The sequence below is a fragment of the Cyprinus carpio genome, chromosome B3 (assembly GCF_018340385.1).
Source record: "Cyprinus carpio isolate SPL01 chromosome B3, ASM1834038v1, whole genome shotgun sequence".
NCBI lineage: Eukaryota > Metazoa > Chordata > Actinopteri > Cypriniformes > Cyprinidae > Cyprinus > Cyprinus carpio.
Window position 1 is genome coordinate 6,733,226 of NC_056599.1, and position 21,264 is coordinate 6,754,489.

Sequence of the window (21,264 nt, forward strand, 5' to 3'; positions counted from 1 at the left end):
TGCTTGTAACTATACTCTAAATACTTTTTTGAAAATTATAACGCGTTAAATTTCCCCGTTACTATAAAAGTAGTCAAAAATACAGTAATGCGTTACTGCCCAACATTGATTGGTTCACAGCAGTTTAATCTTCCTTAGGCTTTTCCATGAATGTTAATCAAACAATAGAACACAGAGAAAAAAACACTTTTGTAGCTTAAACAGATTTATTAGATTTTATTTATACAGTGAATATGCAGTATTGTTTTACAATTGATTATTCAATTTCTGTACCTGAATACAGTCAGAATTACCTGAAGAATATAAAGCAGTTTATTTCATTTTGTATAATTTTTCTATTATATTTATCTGTTTGTAATTTGCTTATTTTCTATGCTGATTTATTCACCTACAAAATCTTTTTTTTTTTCATAATTAAAAATCATATTTTTTTTTTCCAAATAGAGCTGTTCAACTCATGTGGTGATTTTTTTATTATTATTATTATTTATTTTTGTCATATCGCAATATACATCGCCGAGAAAAAATTATCGCATTGTGAGTTATTTTTTTCCAATATCGTGCAAGTTTAGTCAGTAGCTTCTGCAGCATGAACGCAAACATGTAGTCCTCCAAGTAGCGGTGGCTGACTCGAGTCGAGATGTGGGGTGATGACATCATTGTTTTGTTTTTTTGTGATCAACATTTTTTTATTTTGGAGTCAATAAAACAACATCATTCAGAAAAACAAAACAGGGAAGGGGAAACAACAGACACATCAATATTTTTACAATCTGAAAGTAAAGAAGAAAAAAAAAGAAAATAAGTGTTTAAGTCATTCCATTAAACAATCCGAAATCCCGGCAGAAAAACATTTCCATGCAACAATGGTACTGGGTTTAGCCTTGTTCATTCGTGCCATTTGTACATACAAATGTAACTATTTTAAGTAGGCTGTGAAAGGTACCTGATGATACAGTGTTACAGATATGGCAGTTATAGGTCGATTTGCAGTTTCATTTTAAACCTTTTGTAAGGAGTTATGTATACTCTGTGGATGACTTTGAAATGGATAAGACAATGGATGAGCCAAGTTTTTAAAAGTTTAGATTAGATTAGACATGTTTAGATTATCATTTTTATTTCCTGTGCCAGCAAATAAAATATTTTGGAGCCTATGTGGTTTAACCTTGTCAGCTTTGATTGCTCTCCATAGCCCCTTTCACACTGCATGTTGGACCCGGAAAATTGCCGGGTCCCTTCTGTGTGAACGCATATACGTCCCGGGATTGATCGAAAACGCTAGGCAGGTTAACTTTCACTGAAGCTGGTAAACGATCTCAGCTTCAGCGCGGAAAGTGAGGAACTAACTGATCTCTGCTTCGTTACAGTTTGCACATATTTGTTTCATCGCGGACGTTGATCTGCCTTCAAAAACACCAGCTAAAAGAGTCGCGCGACACAATGCGCGTCATCACTTCGATACGGAATTAGATCTGGCTTTTGTTCACACAGCGCTCGTTCCGGATCGATTACCGCAATGTTACTATGTCCCCGACCCGGGTTCGATCCCGGAATCAATCCCGGGACGTGTTTGCTTTCACACAGAAGTCGACCCGGCAATGTTCGGGCAATTTGCCGGGTCCGACGTGCAGTGTGAAAGGGGCTCTAGTAACATTGCCGCAGAATACGTCTTCTGTGACAGTGAAGTAACAAAATCCTCCACCTTCTGAGGGGAGTCAAACATCATCTGCTCACCTTTGTGCTGTACTTTAGTTACTTCTGGGTATGTGAGGAAGGGCTGGAGACCGAGGGCTGTCATCTTCTTCAAAACTGGATTAAAGCTCTGTCTCTTGGTAGTTGTGGCTGGACTAAAGTTGGGAAATTGTCCTGCTATAGCTATACCGTTAGTTATAGCCACATCCAGGTCCTCTCTATAGATGGCGGAATCTTTTGAATTTTTTTCTTTATTGGCGATTGTTCATCTGTTTGTTTTTCCCGAACGTCCTTGACTGCTGAGGTACTCATAGTGGGCTAGGTAAAGAGTTGTTCACAATTTACTGACAGGATATATATAATTTCTGACAAAGTGAGCAGAAAGAAGGACTATGCGTGCATTGCTGCCAAAGGGTCACGTGATCTTCCATGACATCATTGTTTCACAAAATATACAGATTAGCTGTACACACGAAAACGCAAAGGTGTCATTTTCAGATTTATCCACTCTGGGACCCGGTTAAAAAAAAAAAAAAAATACATTTCACTCTCCCAAAAGCCGGATCCGCCTGGATGAAACACATATACCATACAAAATATTTACATATACAGCTAAATGTGTCTCTGTGTGTACGGGGCCTTACTGTGATTGTTTTTTGTATGACTGTGTAGAACAGATGACTGAATGAAACGCTTCCCACGTACAGTGTAGTGATACGATTCCTCTCAGGTGTGGATACTCTCATGTCTTTTCAGACTTGATGAATCACTATATCTCTTGTCACAGTGTGAACACTTATAATGTTTCTCTCCAGTGTGGACCCTCTCATGTCTTTTCAGACTTGATGAACACTATATCTCTTGTCACAGTGTGTACACTTATAAGGTTCTCTCATCCGGTGTGAATCCTTTCAGACGTGATGAAATCATGAATATCTCTTGTCACAGTGTGTACACTTATGAAGTTTCTCAGTGTGGATGCTCTCATGTGTTTTTAAGACTTGGCAACTGATTAAATCTCTGGTCACAGTGAGAAACACTTATAAGGTTTCTCTCCAGTGTGGATCCTCTCATGTCTCTTCAGACTTGATGAATCAATATATCTCTTGTCACAATGTGAACACTTATAATGTTTCTCCCCAGTGTGGATCCTCTCATGTCTTTTCAGACTTGATGAATCACTATATCTCTTGTCACAGTGTGTACACTTATAAGGTTTCTCTCCGGTGTGAATCCTCTCATGTGTTTTCAGATGTGATGAAACAATGAATCTCTTGTCACAGTGTGAACACTTATAAGGTTTCTCTCCAGTGTGGATCCTCTCATGTGTTTTCAGACTTAGCAACTGATTAAATCTCTTGTCACAGTGAGAACACTTATAAGGTTTCTCTCCAGTGTGGATCCTCTCATGTGTTTTCAGATTTGCTGAATGACTGAATCTCTTGTCACAGTGTGAACACTTATAAGGTCTCTCTCCATTGTGGATCCTCTCATGTGATTTCAGACATGATGAATCACTGAATCTCTTGTCACAGTGTGAACATTTGTAAGGTTTCTCTCCAGTGTGGATCCTCTCATGTGTTATCAGACTTGATGAATCACTGAATCTCTTGTCACAGTGTGAACACTTGTAAGGTTTCTCTCCAGTGTGGATCCTCTCATGTGTTTTCAGATATGCTGATTGATTGAATCTCTTGTCACAATGTGAACACTTATAAAGTTTCTCTCCAGTGTGGATCCTCTTGTGTGTTTTCAGATTTGCTGATTGATTAAATCTCTGGTCACAGTGTGAACATTTATAAGGTTTCTCTCCAGTGTGGATCCTCTCATGTGTTTTCAGATTTGATGAATTACTGAATCTCTGGTCACAGTGTGAACACTTATTAGGTTTCTCTCCAGTGTGGATCCTCTGGTGCAGTTTTAAACTGCTCGCTGAACTAAAAGTCTTTTCACACTCAAAGCACATGTATTCTCTCACACCAGTATGTATTTTCTGATGTACTTTCAAACTCTGTAGATGCAAAAAACTCTTACCACAAAAATGACATGAATGTGGCTTCTCCTTTGCATGAACTTCATAGTGTTTCTTCAGAAGTGAAGCCCATAAAAACATTTTACCGCATTGATCACATGTGTACGGTTTCTCTCCAGTGTGGATGTTCATGTGTCTCTTAAGGTTTGCTGATTGTTTGAAACTCTTCCCGCACTGATCACAAGTGAAAGGTTTCTCTCCAGTATGAATTCTCATGTGACGGTCAAAACTTGTTTTGTGTGTGAAACTCTTTCCACACTGAGCACAGGTGAAAGTTTTCTTGACTCTTTTTTTCTTTAAATCTTTCTGTTTGGTTTGAGAGCAACTCAAAGGTTTTCCTCCAGTTTTGACATGATTTTTCTCCTCAACTTCACTGAATTCTTCATTCTCCTCTTTCTCGTCAATGAACTCTGAAATAAAAGTAAAAATTATTTATTTTTGGTAACTTGTTTAAAGCTGAGAAAAGTGAACATAAAAGTGACCCCATTCAATGTTTAACGTCTGTAAATACACAATTGAATTTTTTTTTGCCTCAGATTTAATGGGGACAACTCAGTAAACATAAAATTTACACAATGTTATTTTTTTTGAATGCCCTCTACACATTTTGAAGCATCGTTGTTGGTTTTTGAGCTGTATAAAACAAGAAATATAAAAATTTTACTAGGGCTGTGACGGTAGACTTTTACCATTTTTTTTATATTTAGATATTTTATATACATAGGGCCAATCTATCAATCTATCTACACACACATATATATATATATATATATATATATATATATATATATATATATATATATATATATAAGGGATATGCCGGTATCAAATTTTCCTGTTTCGATTAATTGATAATGCTTTTATCACGGTATACGGTATTATCATGGTATTGATATTTAGTTTCAAAAAAGTGGTCATAATACAGTATAACAGGTTATAAAACTTTTTTCTTCAAAAATAACTGAACATTTCAATACAAAGCAGTACAGAAAAATATATAAAGTGCAAAAGAACTATAAAGACCCATAGGTATCACTTTACAATAAGACCTCATTAGTTAATCTTAGTTAATGCATTAACATTCACAATGAGCAATAGCTACATTTGCTACAGAAGTTATTCATCTTTGTTAAAGTCTTAGTTCATATTAGCTTGTTAAATAACACAGTTGCAACTTTCAGTTTTACCAACATGATATTAAATATTGGAATACCTAAGATGAATGAATGTTCAGAAGAATTTTTCATTGGCAGGGTTTGTTAACTAATGAATTAACTGATGTTAACTAATGAAGCCCTAATGTAAAGTGTGAACGAACAATAAAGAAACACAACACTTTCAAACAATATGTAGAGCATGTTGTAGTCCAGATTAAAATGAAAAAAAAAAAAGTTTGAAAATAAGTAGCCTATCAAGTCTAAATATTTACGTATTTGGCACTGTGATAAACACCGTAGCAAATACACAAATCTGAATGGCTATTTAAAATTATTTAAATACGTTTTAGAAAGTAGCGCAGCTGTTTTATTTATGGGGTCTCCAGAGTAACGGCTGCATTTTCTGCAGTTTAGCGCCATTTGCTGTCAGAGAGTGAATGTGCTTTCTCTCACGTGCTCCCCCATGTGCTTCTCATGCGTGCTTGTTTACATCAGAGCGCACACGCGTCTTTCAAGCAGCATACAGTGGTGTTGTGCATTTTGACCAGTTGATGGAAACAGAATTCTTAAAATTTATGTCAAATTCTGAATAATTTGTAATATATAATTATTCACTGTATTTAGACGTGCCCATGATAACAATATTGTGCATATTCATTACAGAGATATTTTACATTACAAATTTCTCTCAAATACTGTTCACAAATCTGTCTAAATCTGTGTCAGTGAGCACTTCTCCTTTGCCGAGATACACCATCCACCTCACAGGTGTGGCATATCAAGATAGTGATTAGACAGCATGATTATTGCACAGCTGTGCCTTAGGCTGGCCACAATAAAAGGCCACTTTAAAATGTGCAGTTTAACTGTATTGGGGGGTCCGGTGGGAGTCTGAAAACCAGTCAGTATCTGGTGTGACCACCATTTGCCTCACGCCATGCAACATATCTACTTCACATAGAGTTGATCAGGTTTTTTGATTGAGGCCTGTGGAATATTGGTCCACTCCTCTTCAATGGCTGTGCGAAGTTGCTGGATATTGGCAGGAACTGGAATACGCCATCATATACGCCAATCCAGAGCATCCCAAACATGCTCAATGGGTGACATGTCTGGTGAGTATGCTGGCCATTAATGAACTGGTTTGTTTCCAGCTTGCAGGAATTGTGTACCTATCCTTACAACATGGGGCCGTGCATTATCATGCTGCAACATGAGGTGATGGTCGTGGATGACTGGCACAACAGTGGGCCTTAGGATCTTGTCACGGTATCTCTGTGCATTCAAAATGCCATCAATAAAATGCACCTGTGTTCGTTGTCCATAACATACGCCTGCCCATACCATAACCCCACCACCACCATGGGCCACTCAATCCACAATGTTGACATCAGCAAACCGCTCACCCACACAACGCCATACACGCTGTCTGCCATCTGCTCTGTACGGTGAAAACTGGGATTCATCCGTGAAGAGAACACCTCTCCAGAGTGCCAGACGCCATCGAATGTGAGTATTTGCCCACTCAGGTCGGTTTACGATGACGAACTGCAGTCAGGTCGAGACCCCGATGAGAACGAGAAGCATGCAGATGAGCTTCCCTGAGACGGTTTCTGACAGTTTGTGCTGAAATTCTTTGGTTATTTAAACCGATTGCTGCAGCAGCTGTCTGGGTGGCTGGTCTCAGGCAATCTTGGAGGTGAAGATGCTGGATGTGGTCTACACGTGGTCTGCAGTTGTGAGTCCGGTTGCATGTACTGCAAAATTCTCTGAAACGCCTTTGGATACGGCTTATGTTAGAGAAATTAACATTCAATTCACGGGAAACAGCTCTGGTGGACATTTCTGCAGTCAGCATGCATGCAAATTGCACACTCCCTCAAAACTTGCGCATGCATTATCATCTTGCCTGTGTGATAAAACTGCACATTTTAGAGTGGCCCTATTATTGTGGCCAGGCTAAGGCACACCTGTGCAATAATCATGCTGTCTTATCAGCATCTTGATATGCCACACCTGTGAGGTTGATAAGATTATCTCGGCAAAGGAGAAGTGCTCACTAACATAGATTTAGACAGATTTGTGAACAATATTTGAGAGAAATAGTCCTTTTGTGTACATAGAAAAAAGTCTTAGACCTTTGATTCAGCTCATGAAAAATGGGGGCAAAAACAAAGGTGTTTCGTTTATAATTTTGTTCAGTGTGTGTGTGTGTGTATATATATGTTGTGTGTATATATATATATATATATTATATATATATATATATATATATATATATATATATATATATATATATTAGGGCTGCACGATATTGGGAAAAATTACATTGCGATATTTTATTTTTTCTGCGATACATATTGCGATATGAAATCTAATCTAATTTTTTCTTACAAACAAAAATGGGTGTAGCACACTTACATTCTCATTTTAAATGATTTAAACATCAGAGTATTATTTAAATTAGAGTAAATTATTTGTTTGTAACTTTAGGATATGGTTTTGAATTGTTAACATATTAACTAACATGAACTTACCACGAGCAATACTTTTGTTACTTATATTTTTATTACTCTTTTTATATCTTAGTTTATAAAAACACAGCTGTTCATTGTTTGGTAATGTCACTTTCACAGTGCATTAATTATGTTAACAAATACTTTTTGATTTCAACAATGAAGGCTATAGCCTAATTGTTGAAATTAACAATGTAGTAGAAAGTGCAGTTTAGTAATAGTAAATGTTAAATAATGTAGTTAAATAGTTTAATAAATAGACCATTTTTGTAAAGAGTTTCAGATTTTTTTAATACACCAATTCAGACGTCTCGTGAGTTCAGTGTTGGACAGGTCAGTTGTTTAAACCATTCATTAAATTGAATCGTTTCAAGAGGAATCATTAGTTTCGCGAATCAGACGTGTACTGCACGTGATTGTTAATTATCTCGGCAGTTTTAGGATATCGCACTAAACTGCCGATTTGACAACACAGAAAACATTTCATCACTGGGATAGGTTTTTTTATTTTTTTTTTCGACACCATCGTGTCAATTGATTTTGATTAATATGCGCGAGGGAGAGAGAAGACAGCGCTCGTGTTGTTTTGAAAGACGGTGAAGGTGAGCGCGCGCGGCCGGGCGCTCTCTCTCTCTCTCTCTCTCTCGCTCGCTCACTAACTCGCTCTCTCTCTCTCTCTCTGCTCGTTCTTATATGCGCCCTGTGAAACTGACAGGACTTAAAACCCATGCAAATGATAAACTTTCACTCTATGATGGTTAAGCTGTGCAATTTATCCGTGAATCACATTCGTCAAAGGGCGGGGCGCGCAGCTGGCCCGTAAGGTTAATGAATAACGGATCAACTACGACAGCCTACATCGCACATCCTGCGATGTGACTATCGTGGATTCGTACATCGCGATATCGATGCTTAAACGACACATCGTGCAGCCCTAATAGATATCGATGCTTAAACGACACATCGTGCAGCCCTAATAGTGACCATCTGATGTATGCTGCACACAAAAATAGCGCAGAATTTTCCAAACTCCTAAGCTCTGATCTGATGAAAAGTTGATTTCAGTAATTCAACTCAAATTGTGAAATTCATGTATATAAATAAATTCAACGCACACAGACTGAAGTAGGTTTAAGTCTTTGGGTCTTTTAAATTGTGATGATTTTTTGGCTCACATTTAACACAACCCACCAATTCCTCTCTCCAACAAATTAGAATATGGGTGACATGCCAATCAGCTTATCCACTCAAAACTAGAGGTTGACCGATATTGGATTTTACCGATACCGATAGCTAGGTTGGACCACACCTGGCCGATACCGATTATTAACCGATAGTTTTTAAAATGGATACTGAAAAAAAAAGGAAAAAAAAAACAAAAAATTGCTTTTATGTACAAAAAAAGTAGTAGAATAATTATAATAATTATAACAATAATATAATTGTAAATTTTGAAATTACCACACTCTAAATAGGGCCCTATGAATCTGTTTCATTTTTTCCTAAATTCCTTTTATTTATTTCCAAATTCTGTTATTTAATTTTTCTGGGTTCTGTTTTTTTTTTTCCATTTTAATTTTACTCCACTCCTTTTTAATAGTTAAATTAAAGTTTATTAATCACAAAGTAAGTCTAATTAAAAAATCATGAGACTTACACATTTTCAAATCAGTTTAATAAAAGTTTTAACAAAAATTACATAATTGGGCCCTAGAAATGTTTTATTTTTTTCTCACCATCATGTTTATTTTATTGTTACCCAATTCTGTTTAAGCTGTCTAATTATTTGAATGCATAAAACACTTAATTTATTTTTTCTTAAAGAAGCCTAATGATTTTTTCCCCTCAAAAATTTTGTGTGTATTTACATTTTTATTATCAAATCAAGGCATGAAACATTATGTGTATTTGTCCTTTTAATTACTTAAAATTAAGCAACTTTTTTTTGGCAAACTTAATGAGATTTTACTATTAAAATTAAAACATGGAAGAAATGTTTGTTGTGATTATTCCTTAAAAAAAAGAATGCTTGTTTCATTTTAATAGTAGAGTAGGCTATGTACATTCTACTGAAAAATATACTTCAAAACTGGACTTTAATATTGACGGGGTTGCAAAATAAATGATATACCTGTTACAATTCTGTGGCCTGGATGATGATTGCTTTTGCTCAAATCAACGGTCAAATGCATATGATGGTGACTCTCAGAGCATTCTGGAGATGTTGTTCGTGTGTTTTCGTCCTCATGTAGCGAGACAGCAGTCGCTGAAATCACCGCGAGCGTCACGTGCACTAAACTGTGAATTCCGTTTTTTATGAATGGATTCCACGTTTTTTCCGTCCGCGGTAGTTTTGATGAAGGGATCCGCGTTTTTCCGCATCGCGGAAAACATTGGTGCTGGTATAAATTGTAGGGGTGCCTATGTTTACTCTCGCACTTTAACTGCTTCTAATATTGAGCACTTAATGACTGTCTAATCAAAATAAAAGAGCAGCTGAGTCTAGGAGAACTCACACACATCCGGACGCGTCGCGTTCAACTCAAGCAGCAGTCTAAAACGGTTTATTTATTCACCAAACGGACACAAGCTGACTACAATAATGAACAATGAGGCAAAGATAATTTGAAGTTCAGTGTTTAAAAAAACGAGCAAACGGAAAGAGCGATCTATATTACAGCTCTATAAATGAAGCATACATACATCGATGGAAAATCTCAATATACCATTCATTATGTACATTAACAATGATTCGGGGCGAATATAATGTATAATGTAATAATGAGTATAATGTATTTTAATGGACAACTTGTGAATGGCGCTCTGAGGCGCGGCATGAGTTTCTTGTCTGAAGCTTCTCGCTCTTCAGTGTCACGTGTTCTAAACAAACCAGCACGTGCTGTCAGTGATTTCAACCACTAGAGGCCGCTCTCTCACACTGTATAATAAAAAACAACGCCTTTTTCAGCCGCTCTCCAGCACAGACGCAACCCGGAAACTATCCGCCGTCTCCGCAAGGGACGAAACGCGAAGAACTATTGGCAGGGGGATTTTTTTTGCCGATAACCCATGGTTCCAGCAATCACTATCGTGCCCGATTAATCGAAGTCATGGCCTAATGGTTAGAGAGTCCCGACTTTGCAATCCAAGGTTTGTGAAGTTCGAGTCTCGCGGCCGGCAGGAATTGTAGGTGGGGGAAGTGATGTACAGTGCTCTCTCCACCCTCATACCACGACTGAGGTGGCCCTTGAAGCAAGGCACTGAACCCCCAACTGCTCCCGCCTCCCGGGCGAGCCACAGCATAAATGGCTGCCCACTGCTCCGGGTGTGTGTTCAAGGTGTGTGTTTGTTCACTGCTGTGTGTGTGTGCACTTTGGGTGGGTTAAAGCAGCAGCACGCATCTCCGAGTATGGGTCAAAAACCCCATACTTGGCTGTATGTCACAGTCACTTCATCCACTTCAAAACCGATAATCGTCGACCTCAACTCAAAACACCTGCAAAGGTTTCCTGAGGCCTTCAAATCAGTCTCTCAGTTTGGTTCACTAGGCTACACAATCATGGGGAAGACTGCTGATCTGACAGTGTTGTCCAGAAAACAATCTTTGACACCTTTCACAAGGAGGTAGCCACACACATTCATTGCCAAAGAACTGGCTGTTCACCGAGTGCTGTATCCAAGCATGCGTTAACAGGAGTTGAGTGGAAGGAAAAGTGTGGGAAGAAAAATATGCACAACCAGCCGAGAACTTGTAAGCAAATTGATGCAAGAATTTGAGTAAACTTAACAAGAAATGGACTGATGCTGGGGGTCACCACACACTATAATGTGTCAAGGAATTGGGCTACAGTTTGTCGTATCCCTCTTGTTTAAGCCACACCTGAAGACCACAGCCAATTCAGAGGCGTCTTCTTACCTGGGCTAAGGAGAAGAAGAACTGGCCCCTGAACTGGTCCAAAGTCCTCTTTTCAGATAGAGCAAGTTTTGTATTTCATCATTGGGAAACCAAGGTCCTAGAGTCTGGAGGAAGGGTGGAGAGGCTCATAGCCCAAGTTTGCTTGAAGTCCATGTTAAGTTTTCCCACAGTCTGTGATGATTTGGGGTGGCAATGTCATCTGCTGGTGTTTGGTTCATTGTGTTGTTTTTTGAAAACCAAGTCACTGCACCAGTTTACCAAAGAAATTTTTGGAGCACTTCATGCTTCCCGTCTATTCTGCTGACCATCTTCTGAAGATGCGGATTCTCATTTTCCAGCAGGATTTGGCAACCTGCCCACCCTGCCAAAGCCCAAAAGTTGGTGAAATGACCAAAGGCGTTGGTGTGCTTGACGTGGCCAGCAAACTCACCAGACCTGAACACCCATAGAGAATCCATGGGTATTTGTCAAGAGGAAAATGAAAACAAGAGACCCAAAAAATGCGATGAAACTGAGGCCCTGTCAAAGAACCTGGGCTTCCTACCACTTTAGCAGAGCCCACAAACTGATCACCTTCATGCCACACCGAATGAGGCACTAATTAAAGCAAAAGAGCCCCTACCAATATTGAGTACATGTACAAGTAAATGAACATACTTTGCAGAAGAGTTTTTGTTAAATGGGAGCCAAAATCATAATTAAAATAACCAAAGACTTAAATGCACATGCAGGAGCGCGACTGTGAAGTAGTTTATTTAATACACTAGAGGCTGACGATTAAGTCGAAAGTAATTGAAACCGAAAGTTCTAAAACTCTAACTGGACGTAATTTTCCCCATGTCGGGTTATTTATCCTGTTTATACTTCCCCCTTAAAAGCATACTAACGCATGTGTGTACCACGTGACCTCTGCCCCGTCCAGTCCAGTGGCATAAAAGCACAAACACGGAGGTGAACACCGTTCAACACATCAGTGATGGCGCGCGAGCGGTTATCCTTGCGTCTTTCACTAAACTTTGTCCCTCTGCGACCCTCTCTCACGACACATTTTTCATTTTCTTACGGAGTGTGAAAAACAGCGCAGAGCAGCGACGGACACAGCCAACGAGCTGACGAACACGACACAGCAGGAAACTAGTCTCAGCATTCAAATCTTCATTCCCATTTTATTAAGAATTTCAAACGATAAATATGTTTTTTTTGGATATTTTTAGTAGCGTGAACCAAGATTATGCGCGCTCCCCGCTTTGCCCAACGTTCAAGCAAAGCAGGAGGTGCAGTTCTTATTAGACATGAAGTAAACAACTGAATAACATCCGATCCTGTTGAAGAGTACACTTCAACTACTGAATGTATAGTGTAGCATGGTATTCACTCAATGAGTGTTTTCAACCGCGGACAGCAGCTAGAGAGATTAACAGCAGAAAATCCCACTCACTATATCCATCAAACTAGTGAGTAAAATGTAATGCAAAAAAATTACATTTATATATTTTTTACTCATAATTGGTTTTTTTTTATAATTATAAAAATGTATAGAGGATAATGTTATTATAAAAATGTTCTAATATAAACTTGTTATAACAGAACATTGTTAGGATTCCCTGTATAGTTTAGTTTAGAATAAAATGAGAAAAAAAACTAGTGTAGGTTAACCATCCAAAAGATTTTCATGTGTTGTTTTTTTTTTTAAGATTCTCTTGGGCTACACCAAGCCGTGCATTTATTGATCCAAAATAACCGCAAAAGCAGTAATATGTGACCTATTGTTTACTATTTAAATAACTGCTGGCACTATTTTGAATATTTTTGAAAATGGTAATTTATTCCTTGCGATTTCAAAACAGAATTTTTAGCTCAAGCCTTCATCCACATGATCACCTTCGATCATGCGAATATCAGACTTTGGCTGCTCAAAAAGTATTATTATTATCCTGTTGAAAACATGAAAGCAAACATTTAATCGGAAGAGAAATCTCTTTGTACATTATAATGTCTATTATCATCACTTTTTGATCAATTTAAACATCTTTGTTACATAAAGGTTAATTATATAATTCCCATTTTTTATACCAGGTTGGGTTATACACTGATTTTCCTGTCATGGACCACCCCTGATTAGCCTTGCCACCCCATGTCAAAAACTCTAGCGGCCGCCACTGCCTGTGATTTATCACTAAGTAGCTTATACATCTAAACTTATTATGAGCAATATTTTTTTCTACTTTTGAAAGGAACTATGCTATTACAGACCCCAGCGTCACAATTAATATAGAGACGGTATGACTAATTCACACTGCATCACTCCTACTGGTACTGTCTAATTTAGTTTTAGCTGAGCTTTATTTCCTTGCCTAGTCCTCAAACAGTATCTAACAATGTTTAACATTAGACCCAGATAATACGTGCACTGTATCGGCACATAGTTTCGTGCGTAGACCGTTTGCCTTGCAGCGTCGATCATTTGCATTTTTTTTTCAGTGGATAGATACGCCACCATTTGTGCTCATAAAGGTAAGTAATCTCATTCGTAACGTCCACATGGGTCCTTTTATTTGTGTGCCACTGCACAATATCACAAAACGTTTGCCGCTGTCGGCGTGGCCGTCTTTAAACCGAGTACAAAAAAAACCGACACTCATGAAAACATGCCTAATATACATAGAGACATTACTCATATATCGAAAGAAACTAAATACTCTTCCGAAATAAACAAATCGAAACAAAACCTGCGTTCATTCATAAATCATAATCCGTAACAGATGCAATCTCTCTAATGCTCGTCTGAGGAGATGCGAGTGCAGAATCAGCAACTTCATCCTTGCTACAGACTCAGAAACACTAGTTTATTAGTACAAATTCCAAGCTCTCCCGTACTATTTTTCCCCTCTCACATGTATGAACAATTCTGTGCACGGGGCTTTGTGGCAATCTTAAGACTATCCGGGGGGGGGGATGCTCTTTGACGCAGACGTTTTTCAGCTGCGCTGAACCGCAAACACCATACCAGCTGCGGACACTAAAACACCTTTCCACCGCTCTTGAAACAGTCGCGGAAGCACGTGTCGTGTTGTTTCCACCAGCGCGACAAACAGGCGAGGCCCGCCCGCGTCTGAACTATGATGAAATTATCCCGAAGCCTGCTCGAGGGCTAAAATAGTCGGGGTCCATCTGGCTCGGGCTGAAATGCAAGCTCCACAATGACCCGGGACTGTCACAGAGTCGCAGAGACGTATTTTTTTTCCCCTCGCACGCTGCTTCGCGGTGCGACCTCTGATTTTTTTAGTCGCACCATGGAGAAATTAGTCCACATGTGCAACCCACCATTGGTCCACTCTGAGTCCTGCTTGATGGGTAAAGCATATTTGTATTTAATTTTACAATGAAGACTCCAGAAATTACATTGATAAAAATTTTGTTTTTGATTACTTTATTTCCGTATAGTCTTACCCTAATAATATTACAACTTACGTTACCTGAAACTTAAAGTTTTCATAGCTCTCGTTATTTATTGCATTTATTGTGCTGCTTTGTTTGATTTTTTTAATTTTGTTCTTATTTTATTACCTTTATTGTGCTTTTTATGAAAATCACCCTTGCGTTGATAAAAGTACGACTTTTTGTTTGTATATGCCTGTCAATTAACAGTTTCTTAGAAAAAAAAAACTGAATCGCAAAAAATTGGTAATCTGCAGATCGCCACACAAACAGAAATCGGTCAGAAAACTGCATCCGTGCAATCCCTACTACTATAACTCATACGATCAACCCTAGTTACCCTGCAATAGCCCACACGACAGTTACTCCAACTCTCTTTTAGGCGAATGAGGGAGAACAAAGAAAAGGAAAATCGGCCAAGAGATCGCTCATAAGATCATCCGTCGTTTGCCCCTTGATTTCGACTATGCGGCAACGGCCGGATCAACGTGAAAAGTTCAAGTCGTTTGCCAAGTATGTTAACGTAGGGATGGTCACAACGATTCAATCTAGGGATCGTACTTGTCGATAAGGATGCAATCATTTACGCTGTCGTGTCGTTAACCGATTATGTGGCGCGTTGCGTCTTCTGCGCAGAACCTGCGAGTGGCTGTGAGTGACTGTATCTAAGCATCATCATTCATTCACAATGTACACTGAACGTTTAATGTGATTTTAAACTTTAAAGTCATAAAAATAGAACAACATAAAAGTTTCGTCCACAAAAAGCATAGAAATGTAGTACCTACAGTCGAGCATCAGATACATTGTTGCTATCGTGGGCTTTGCAGGGTCTGCGTACACAGTGACAGGACAGATAGTAACGTTATTCCATTCCACAAACTTGTTAAGTCGTTCCTGTGACCTTTAAGTTTGTGGCAACTGTCCAGGTTTCAGTAATTTGTTTCACTAATAACCCATGATTTAAGTGAAATAGGAACAAATTTAATCGAACGAAATTTTAATTCATTAAATCGTTAATTCCTCCCATGTGACCACAGTAGATATGTGCAACGTTATAAAGTGAAAGATAATAAATAACCCTGCGAAATTAGAGGGTTAGACTGACAGATTTAGGAAAAGAAACAATGCCTCTATGGTTATAGAATTTGTGAAATCGGCCACCCTGCAAACCAGAACAAAGCCGCTAAAATACAGTCTATGGCTCGAACGGTCGCGGATTAACATTTTCCTATTAATTCCCCTAATAACAAAGCTTTTATACCCACATGTCAAACCGAACTTATAATTTTGTAAATAAATAATTGCTCAATTCAAAGCGTTAATATCAGAGCCTGTGTGACCGACACAGACATTTCCTACGTTCATGATGTCCTAAACTGACGCCAACAAAGCACGTTCCACAAGTTTGCAGGCCTAGAGTACTAGGCCACAGGTTCCAACTGCCCCTGGGACAAAATGGATGCTTTAAGGAAAATGTAATCCATGCAGTGAACGGAAAGGCCCAACATAAAACTAACATGTTGTTTCATAATTGTTTTTTTTTTATATGCGAAATATATCTGACTTTAATTAAGATTAACGATTTAAAAAACAGAAGTGTTGGCCGCGCTCCAGAAGTTCACGAAAAAACAAAGAAAAGGATGACACGGCAGCTTTTGGTTTGCTTTATTTTGACAACGGCACAAAACCTTACTGTTTGTAATTGGTGTGCGCCAAATGAAAGGAAACACGATTTGGCAGAAAAGTTTTTTTTTTTTTTAATGCTCTGTGTCAATGGCGCCGGCAGCCGCTTCTGCAAACTATCCTCCTACGAGGCACTTACATCGCAGTCGTCAGGAATCCAATAAAATAGCCACTACAAGTTAAAAGGGTTTACCTGGTACAGTTAAATAGACCGGAGGAGACCCTCACTCGGCTGGGGAGCCCATGACGGTCTTGCTCAGAGGAAGATGCGATTTTCGTCGAGTGCGAATGTGTGTAAGTACATGCACATTTAAATTGACTGACGTCAGCAAGTATGGGTGACCCCATAACTCAGATGTCGCTCTGATTTAACCCACCGTATGCACAAGCACACAGAGCAGTGAACAGACACACACCACACTGTGAACCACACCCTGAGCAGTGGGCTCCATATATCCTCGCCCGGGTAGCAACGGGGTTCACTGCCGTACGCAGTGCCACTTCACCATGGTTATTGAGGTGCAAAGAGCCTGTTCAATTCAACCATCCATCACCCACCCCCACCAACACCCACTCCTGCGCATCACCTAGAGTCGAACCTGACAACCACCTTCGGATTACAAGTCCGAACCAACTCTCTAAACATTAGGCACCGCTCCCCAATTAGCTTCTACTCCAGAGCCGGTCTAACCAGCACAACTCTAGACTACCCTTACGTAATATACCCGAGTGCCAAACGCTACAAAAATGCCTCACTCCCGCATTATTTAAAAAGCTGTGGCAACATAATATAAACAGTAGTGTCAACTTATGTCGAGTGTAGACAGCAATCGCATGGACGACGCTGAAGGTCGCACTTGTAGCAAAAGTATCACTAAACCATTTGTGGTTGGAGAATATTTCCCGTTCGTTCAATTGTGATTTTAAGCTCTAACTCGCATTCCCATGTCCTTTTGTGGAAAACCCGCTAGAACCAACAAAACCAGCTCCGATCATCAGCGTCCCCCTCCTCCTGTGTTGTTCTTTGTTTTTTTGTTTATGAAACGCTGTGCAAAATACCGTCGCTGGTCCAGACCAGCTCACGTCACTTCCTATAAACAACGATCGGTGCGTACTGCAACGCGTTAATGGTACTGGGAAAGATTCATCAAAGCAATCCCGTAACTTTGTTCCCGAACTAAATGTAAGTACTAAAGCAGTGTGAACGGCTCCAATACCCCTAGGAGCTGTTGAGATTGAGTAAACACTGGCTAAATTTTCATTTTTGGGTGAACAACCCTTTAATACTTTCCTTGCACTGAAACATAACGAGTCGTTGAATAAGGTGGATAACCAAACAGTAACGGGCACATTTGATAGTAGAAACAAAACTATGGAAATCTGGTTACAACTTGGTATACCATTTTTTCACATCATAACTCAGATATTGTGTTATGGGAATAAGTACAGGAGAGTTTTCACATAGTTTTGGAGCATAACCTAAAAAAAACTAACTAGTTTTTCTAATATTTTGTGGAACATGTTTCTTCCATTTATTTATACAATTAACAAAGCCAAAAATGACGCTAACCGAGCTGGCTCGAGTTCTGGGGTCGATGCCTCTCAGTGTGCTGGTTAGTGAGGATAGTATGGAAAAAGCCCAGGCTATCGGGGGACGCGTAAGTGCTACGGAGACTTGGGGATAGCACTGGATAGCAGGGGGCTTGTGGGGATGGGGGGAAGGCCGACCATTGGCCCCATGGGGAGGCCCGCGGTGAATAAAGCAGCTGCTAAAGGACTGTAAGGTAAAAAGTCGGGGGAACCAATGGGCGGGATGTGGTAGCATGGCCTTAGTTCAGACGGAAAAAATGGGAATTGTCACTAGGCACACACAACTTTGGGGGTCGGAAAACAAAATGGAGGCGACAGACCAGGGCTGCGCCAGATTAATTGGCACAGATGGTGCCGAGTACAGTGTAATCATACTTAGGCAGTAATGTATTTTTAGAGAGATGATAAATAGATACTATATACACAGATCTTATAAGCATAACTAAAAAAAAATACACCAATAAATGTCCAGGGAATGTCAAACTTCTCCAGGGCCCAAAACACCCAAGACTAACGTTTTAAGCTTAATGTAACGTTACCACAACATCAGGAGGGAAGAATAAATACCAACTCCTTGTTTCCGCGTTGTTTATTCTCCAGGCTTTCTGTCCTCGGGTTTTGTCTCCGGGTTCGGGGTCCTCCGTTGGTTATCCCGTGTGCTGGTGCCTCGAGGTTATGATTCCCCTGGTTCTGTTTTCCTTCGTGTTTTATGCCCCTAGGTTTCTTTCTGGGTTCCTCGTGGGGGAGGCTCGGTGCCTGGGTCCGCGGTTTTTGTCTCCAGTTACCGGGTTCCTCGGTTGGGGGTGCCCAGGCGTCTGGGTCCCGCGTGGGTTGGTTCGCCAGCGTGGCGGGGCCTCGGGATTATTGGCCCCGGGGGTCGGGTTCCCGCACGGGGTTATTCGGCAGGTTCGGGTGCTCCGCGTGTGGGAGGGCCGCAGGGGGCTGGGGCCTCAGGGGTGGGAGTTCCGGAGCAGGGGCTGGGGCTTCGGGGTTGGAGCCACCGGTCGGGGCCTCGGGGGGGGATGCCGGCAGGGGCTGGGGCGCGGTTTGATGTCTCGCAGGGTGCGGGGGCTCGTGGGGAGGCTCCAGGGGTTCGGGTTCAGCGGGCGCTTCACGCGCCCCGTGTAACAACCCATCTGCACACCACAGATGCTCAGGGCAGACGGAAAGATCCCTGGGCGTGAAACCGAGCTCCGACGGTGAAGATGGGAATATTACCGGTTAAGCCTGTTTACTGAAACTGACCTCACTCACAAACTGTATTTTTCTCTCTGTTAAGACACACTTCTAACCGTTGGTATTACGGCCGCAGCCCGACATCACAACAACAGAGAGCGCGTCACCAGAATTCTCTCTGCCTCGTTTTATGGCGGTAGCACCCCGTTACGCTGCCATTATCGCCACCTACTGTATTGAGTGGGGAACCAAAGCAGTTTACCCACCTTCATCAAAATAAAAATAAAGACAAAATAAATAACAAAAAATAACAAATATAATATAAACATATTTAATTAAAAAAAACTCTAATTCATACAGCTCAGTTTCTCATAAAAACAAAAAATAAACTCTCTACATCCATAAGTAAATATTTTTAAGCTTTAGGTATACCACTCCCACTCTGTCTAGTTCATTTTCATTGTTTCGCATTCATTAGTATAACTTATTGACAAAACACATCATGTTTCTATTGATTCTCCATTCCACAGTGCGCACCAACTCCTGTAGGATTTTATTTTTATTTAGGTTTTAGTCGCATGTATTCCCCACTTTACTCTTGGTAAAATATTTTCCGCCTTTGGTGCTCCTTTTCAGTTATTCTCACTACGCCTACTCTTGGTTGTATTCAAAGTTGCCGTTTTCTGTTTTCCTGTATCCCATTTATGTTGCCACTCCTATGTTATCCTTAATTACTGCTTTTGCTTCATATTTACTAATGAGTCTCGGAGTCCCCTCGTTTTCCAATGCTGTTCGCTAAATCCATCACCGTTTCTTACCCCCTATGAGCGGGTGTCACATAAATATTATCATGGATTCATATTCTTAAATTCTTACAGGTTTTATTAATCTCTTTACTATACAGGTCTACTATGGATGTGAATGATTGTAATGACTTTAAGGCGAACGAATCTGTCCAAAGTATAATCGTTTTGATTTGAGTCTCCACATCTCCTGTGTATACTGATACAGATCTGTGTGTTGCTCCTCTTTACAGATATGTTAGGGTGCATACTAGAAGCACTGTTCTCCCCCGGGTTACTACTGTCCACATATATCATGAAAACTGCAGGAAAACCTCCAAGGTGCGTTATTGATACCGGGACGCAGGAATGTTTAGTGCTGTTCTGACTGTGAAAATCATTTCCGCTGCGTCTTTTACACTACTCCCATGCAAAACACTTCTGTTTAGACCTTTCCTTTACTTACTGTTTCATCGGTGATCTTCTGAATGACTTGAAGTTTCCCATAATACATCATTAACTGCTTCGTCGATTTGTACGCAATTTCACCCACTCAACCGTGAAGAGCATATTAGTAGTCGTTTTAAAGCCTCACAACAAGTCGCAAAGTTTGAAGCTTGTATCAAAGCAGCGTCTTCATAAAGCTTTTTCTGCTAATGTACCATACTTCCATACCTCTAACACGCTCCTAATCAGTGCTATATAAATACTTTTCATTGCAGCTCGCGCGCATCCCACTCTGATCCTCTTCACATCTCACACATTAAATCTTTTTACTTTGTGTCAATCTTTGGAAATGTTTGTTCCATGTTAATTTCATCAAACCACACACCTCGAACTTAAACTTAATAACTTGTTCCATAGTTGTCCATACTCTTTATCTGTGTGTCAATGCTCTTTGCCATGACATTTTTGTTTTTGTGGTAGCTACTGAAACCCTGAATCCCCATGCCTTGACCATTTTTCTCCTACTTCAATTGCTCTTGTAGCTTCCTGTACTATATTTATATTCCTTCCTGTTGCCACAATGCCCCCATCACAGCGCATGATCGCCCAAGTGTCTTCCTTGAACCGAGACAATACATTTATTTATCAAAGTGAAAGAGTAATTGACTATGATGCTGCCCCTGGGGATAACCAGTTTTACCATACTCTTTCAATAAAACCTTCCCATCTACTTGATAAATCGGTCAACAAAAGATCTTTTTCTCCAATATACCGTCTACCTGTTTATTCCTATCATATCACAATGTTGATCATTACCCCCTTTCCACCA

The 21,264-nt window shown here is 39.9% G+C and overlaps 1 protein-coding gene and 1 pseudogene across 2 annotated transcripts in view; one reads left to right on the forward strand and one right to left on the reverse strand.

Annotated features, from left to right (window-relative positions):
• Positions 1 to 4,234, reverse strand: part of LOC109108480 (zinc finger protein 501-like) — a 282,595-nt gene extending 278,361 nt beyond the window's left edge. The window contains exon 1 of one of the 2 annotated variants that reach the window (XM_042721204.1): positions 2,736 to 4,234. In XM_042721204.1, the coding sequence (XP_042577138.1) occupies positions 2,736 to 3,943 (1,208 nt within the window). In that variant the 5' untranslated portion in view covers positions 3,944 to 4,234. Of the gene's footprint in view, positions 1 to 2,702 lie in introns of those variants that run through there. The other variant, XM_019093308.2, reaches the window with a different exon arrangement.
• Positions 1 to 21,264, forward strand: part of LOC122136712 — a 73,694-nt pseudogene that overhangs the window by 34,281 nt on the left and 18,149 nt on the right.